Here is a 6,000-nt window from a genome sequence, read left to right on the forward strand (position 1 = left end):
AAATAAAGAAAAACTAACTTAATAGTTTAAAACTTGGACCAAAACAAAGGGAAAAATTAGTTTTGGGTAGGGTAGGAAAAACCCAAAAATTTGAAAAATATATCAACTTTAAACCATTCAAACCGCATTTTATACACTGCACCGTACATGTGACTGCAAAAATGAGGTGTGATGCGATTATGGTTTTGGCTAAACTTTAAACCGCACCGCATTGCATATGTGACCATAAAAATAAGGTGCGGTGCAGTTATGGTTTTAGTTAAACCGCACAGCAAAGTGTGGTGCTAAAAATGGCCCAAAACCGCACTGCACCGCACCGCGAACACCCCCTATTTATAGGTATGTCATTTGATGGCTAATTTAAACAATTTCTTGGCAAATTTTTTTTTTGGAATATTTTGATAAATTATGTTATATATCTTTGGTTATTTTTTAAATTAATGGTAGTTTATTAAGTTAAGATTTTTCTTTTTGCCATTAAGAAATTGATCCTTAACTACTTATTTTTATAAAATTTTTACTTTCAACTTTAACTAAAAATTAGTTTGGATTTTTTTCCCCAAACACCTATTTCTTATGTCTCTTTTATCTCTCTGAAATTTTCAAGATTTTTTTTTTTTTTATTAATTTCATCGATCTCTACATAAAAATCCTCAAGTTTATGGCTAAGCAAATGGACATTGAAATTCAAAAATGAATTCTTAAGATAAATGCAAATCTTACTTTACTTATTTTAAAAATTTTATACTTTTATCTTTTTAAATTATGCATAAAATTTAATATCTTCAACACACACATTCAATTTATATATCTTTTATCTATTATAATAAATATTAATATTGTGCACTTAATTTTCAACTTAACATTCAATTTATATTTTGCATAATTATATCTATAGTTTTTTTCTCTATGCCAAAATAATTTTTTTGAACTCTTGATTTAATTATGTACAATTTAAATAACTTTAATGAATAAAATTTCATATGTGTATGAGAATATAAATGAAAGTTGTATATATCTAATTATACACGTGTCATCCGAAAAAAATTATACATCTTTTAAAAGATTTAAAAATCCTTTATTAAATTCATTGTCATTTGAATTATTACATATTATATTCCATGAGACGACAATGGTAAAACCAATTAATTTCTTCTAATAAATGCTTTTTGTAGTCCAAATTTTTAAAAAAATAACAATGTCATTAAAATATGAAAAATATAAGATCTAACGCTTTTTGTAGTTCAAGTAAATATATATGTATTTTCTCAACAAACAAAAAAAGTAAATATATGTGTGTGTATATATTTTTTTCAATCAAGCTAGAAATATGCAATTATTTTTTAAATGGGAAATATGAGGATGTATGCAATGATGTGATGACACATGGAATTTTCTTTGCTTTCCTTTGATTATAATTTTTAAAAAATAATTCTTGATTATAATACATCAACAACAACAATAATAATAATAATTGAAAAAAAATTATTTAAAAAATTGTGTAACTCACGGGTCAATAACTAGTCATAATAATTAGTAAGCCACTTGAAATTCTAAATTAATTATCTTAAAACACACATACATGCATATATATTGTAGTATAAAATTATGATAGATTATTAAAATAATTTTAATAAAAATTAAATTTTAATCCAATTTGAGTTGGAGTAGAATTTTTAATTTTTTGAAACTTAGGTAATAGAGTTTTAGCTAAATTATATTATCTTAAAAATTAATAAGATAAATTAACTTAATAATTAATTAATGAGAGTATGTTGCCAAGAAAATTCTCACTTGGCATAACCACAACTTTTAAACTTCAGTTTTTATTATGTAGTATATATATATATATATATATATATATAATATTTCCTTAAACATAAGAAACTAGTGATGTTTGAAAGATCGATTCTTCTTGTCTGTTCAGAATTATAATAACTTCTAAATTTCAAATATCTAACCCTTACAATAATTGATGGGATACAAATTTAGGATGATAATTTAAAAAGCTTCATTGATTTTTATTTTTTGTTATTTATTTATTTATTTTTCAAATTGCTTCATTGATCTTATTAGAACAAAAAACCTATAAAAGAGTATAATCAGGGGCGGAACTACCCTTGGACTAGGGGGTCAATGGGCCCCCCTAATTTAAAAAAAAAAAAAATATATATATATATATATATATTATTATATATATGTGTATTAATTTTAGCAATTTTGTTCTATAAAATTTCATTTTATTTCCCTTTAACAATATTATTGATTCTTTTAAGAGTAATGCTATACTCACAAACTTTTTTATAACATTTTTACAAACATTTTTAGTAGCAAATTTTTATTGGTTTGCATATGGGTACACCACTCACATTATTTTTTTACTTACCAGTAAGCACTGATTACATAAGTAATTTATAAAAAACTTGCAGCTCTAGCATTTTCCTCATTTTAGTGACCATAAAAAAATTTATAGATCTAAAATCTAAAACAAAATATACAAGCCAAAAAAAAAAAACTCAATAACAAAAATTACCAGTAAAACTAAAAACAAAATTAAGCTTAATTAACTAATTTTATCCAAAATAAATAACCCTACCATTTAAAAAATTCTAAACAAAAATAATTTTGTTCTTACCTACCAAAAAAAAAAAAAAAAAATTCTCAGTATCTAAGTAGCAGAATAAAGATTGAAATCATTGCATATAGTTAACAGTAAAACCGTCCCCCTTACCCAAAATTCTGGCTCCCTCTCTGAGTATAATATAATTATTATGAAAACTACACAAATTTGACTCATCGAGGTGAAGTAGTCAAAGTTATTTTTTGATACTAAAATAAATGCGGAATACTAATTTGAATCTTGCTTAATTTCCAATACTTATCGAATGCAAAAAAAAGCTTAGCTGAAAAAGATAAAGAGTAGGAGCTAGGAAGTGAGTCTCTCTGTCAAGGAGGTGGCTCTCTCTGTCTCTTCCCCTTTTGTTAGTTTACCTTGTATGGAATGGAAGACCTCAGACCTTGTTTCTCGAAAGCAAGAGACCCACAAAAAAAATAGTTATTAGACCGATTTATACGGTGTCTCCTTATAATGAATTTATCTTGAGTGAGAGATAGGGCTGAGTGAGAGGTAAGGCTTATAATTCGGGAATATATGAAAATTTGAATATAATTTTGGCAAAATTGAAAATTGAAATTATATATATATATATATATATATATATTGGCTGAATATTCATCCTTTGACCAGGAGCGTCGATCTCAAGCTGATCAACTCTTAATCTTTTTTGCTTCTTCATGGCATTGTCTAATGATGTCCACGTTCCTTGCACTGGAAAAATGCACAGGTCGCTACCACTTCTTCAACGGTTAGCTCTCTTCTCATTGGTTGTACTGTTCTTCCTCCATACCTGCTGCTACGGTGATGTTGGCACTGCAGCCCGGTATGCTCCCCCATATTTGCGTAAGTATATCCTCAGAAAACAAAAAGAAAAAAGTATTACACTAATTCCTTATAGCTTAAAACCATATCTAGCTATATATATAGCTAAAACCCTTCATGCATCAATCTCACACAACAATTTTCTGATCAATTATAGCCACAACATGTTATGGATCCGATACATCTGAATTTCCATCCAGCAATTTGTTCGCGGTATCTGGTGATGGAATATGGGACAATGGTGCAGCATGTGGGAGGCAGTACTTGGTGAGGTGCATCAGTGCTTCAATACGAGATGCTTGTGCAGCAAACCAGACTATTCAGATCAAGATTGTTGATTATATTAATGGAATACCTTCTCCCCCTTCAGCTTACAACACCACCATGATTTTGTCTTCCACAGCTTTTGGGGCCATTGCAAATTTAACCACTAATTCTCCCGCTATCAACATTGAATTTCAACAGTAAGTTTCTTTCATTAATACCCCTTCTCTGTTTTTCTTTCTTATTTTCATATGAATGTATGAGTTTTGTAATACATGGGACCAGAATACAAGAACTCGATCCAATCTCAGCAACTATAATTGACCAAACATAGACACCCAAGTCCTAAAACAAAAGAAACAAGCTCATCCCTACCCAAAAAACAAGGCTCATCATCAGTGCTAAGGAAACAAAATTCTGGGTTTTGTTTTTTAAAGTCAGATCTGGCCAAGGCTAGTGTCAGATTAGATTTAAAATTCTGCATGCTCAACATTTTTATCTCCAATTGAAGGACCTTCTAACCCCACAACTACAAGTTCTACTGATCCACCAGCATAATTCCACAACCTTCCTTCCTTCAAATTCCTCTAGTAAAGAAGCATTGATAAAAGATATGTTCAATTTTCTAGTCTGAGTGTGATTATAGCCAATATAGATATGCCATACCCCTGAAACTTCATCTAAATGATTCCTTTGTTTCTTGCTTTCTCGGTTCTAGTAAGATACGAATCTGAAATCTACTTTAATTCCTCCTCAACCTTTATTCCTGAGTTGAAGTTAAGGATGAATGAACTTTTAATTGCTCTAATGCAGTTGTTTTTTACTTAAAAATGGTGTTACTGACTATCAGCTGCTTGTTCTTAATACTCTTTTTTTCCCCTACCTTTCTTCCTGTTCAATAATTGTATCATGAATTTCACATATTTGGAGAATTAGAGGCAGAAAACATATATCCAAGATGAGATTCTTGTTTTTGTTGTCCCTCAATTCCTATAAGAGATTATTTGTTTTTTGTTTAATTAATTTTGAAAAATTGCAATATTTTGTTTAGGGTCTGATATGTGGGAAATAGCAAGGCTTGGATATCAATTCCTGTTGAGCTTTGATTTGTTGGATCGAGTTCTAAATAAAGTCCTTGAGGGTGCTATGCAGAAGTTTGAAGAGTGATTTTTTTCTCCTTTTTTTTTTTGATATATTTTTTTTATGGAAATAAATTTCTCCCTTTGTATACTGTATAGGCCCCAATCTATGTATTTGTAAGCAATAGCTATTTATAATTAAAAAAGAAAAGAAAAGAAAAAAGGCAACAGCAATTTGAATATATTAAAGATTATGAGTTATGTGATTAAATAAATTTAAGTACAATACTTAAATATTGTTCTTTAAATTTTCCTTTCGAAAGTGTATTTTTAGTTAAGTATAATTATATAGTTGAATTTAAAAAAAAAAATTTACTTAACAACACATAAATACTGTACTTAAATTTTGCTCTATGTGATATTGATACTGTACTATCTTTGTATTTATATTTGTTAGCATATTACACTCGAGTCCTTCTAGATAAGATAAAGCCAGGCAATCCGGTAGAAAACGCGTGAGTGTGTAATTGCATCATGCTCATATTCGAAGCTTTTGATTAGTCATTGCTTGGTCAGTTGGTTGTATGGAATTTTTCTTTTCATATCCAGAGATATTTGATTAGCCATTGATTATTGATGGTATTGAATTGTCTTCTTCAACAATGCTTAAATATCTGCTATCTCTGTCATGATTATAATCTACTTTAACTTTACTAAAATACTAGTCAAAGGGCAGGCATATCTTTCTTTTATCTCCGAACTTTCTTGCGTGCTTCTTGGTTTTTGATAGCTTCTGCGTGAGCTCTTGCCCTTTGTTTTGTTTTGCTGCGGACGTTACCAATCCTTTACGCAAAGAGCCAAAGACAAACGTGTGGCTGCGGCATAGAAAACGCCGTTTGAATGGTATCCATACAGTGCTATTAATTATTATTATCCTATGATAAGGAATGGAAGGTAGAAAGAATAGGATTTTTTTATTTTATAAGGATGGTGTTGACTGCCGCGTATTGTCCGCATCTCATTCCGGCCCGAATTTTTTACCCGTGGATACCCATACTCAACCCAATTTTTATTTATTTATTTTTTTTAACTACACTAAAAAAAATGAGAAAATTACACTTATTATCTTAAACTATATCTCAGATTACACTTTGCACTCTAAACTTTTCAAATGCACGCTTTGCACCTTAAACTATGACTGCTATTATACTTTGCACT

The 6,000-nt window shown here is 29.2% G+C and overlaps 1 protein-coding gene across 1 annotated transcript; it reads left to right on the plus strand.

Moving 5' to 3' along the window:
* Positions 1 to 2,879: 2,879 nt before the first annotated feature.
* On the plus strand, positions 2,880 to 5,090 carry LOC126715316 (EG45-like domain containing protein). Its single transcript, XM_050415869.1, has 4 exons — positions 2,880 to 3,127; positions 3,248 to 3,460; positions 3,597 to 3,903; positions 4,755 to 5,090. The coding sequence occupies exons 2-4, from the start codon at positions 3,295 to 3,297 to the stop codon at positions 4,759 to 4,761; spliced, it is 480 nt and encodes a 159-aa protein (XP_050271826.1). The 5' UTR covers positions 2,880 to 3,127; positions 3,248 to 3,294; the 3' UTR covers positions 4,762 to 5,090.
* The last annotated feature ends 910 nt before the right edge of the window (positions 5,091 to 6,000 follow it).

The sequence above is a fragment of the Quercus robur genome, chromosome 2 (assembly GCF_932294415.1).
Source record: "Quercus robur chromosome 2, dhQueRobu3.1, whole genome shotgun sequence".
Classification (NCBI taxonomy): domain Eukaryota; kingdom Viridiplantae; phylum Streptophyta; class Magnoliopsida; order Fagales; family Fagaceae; genus Quercus; species Quercus robur.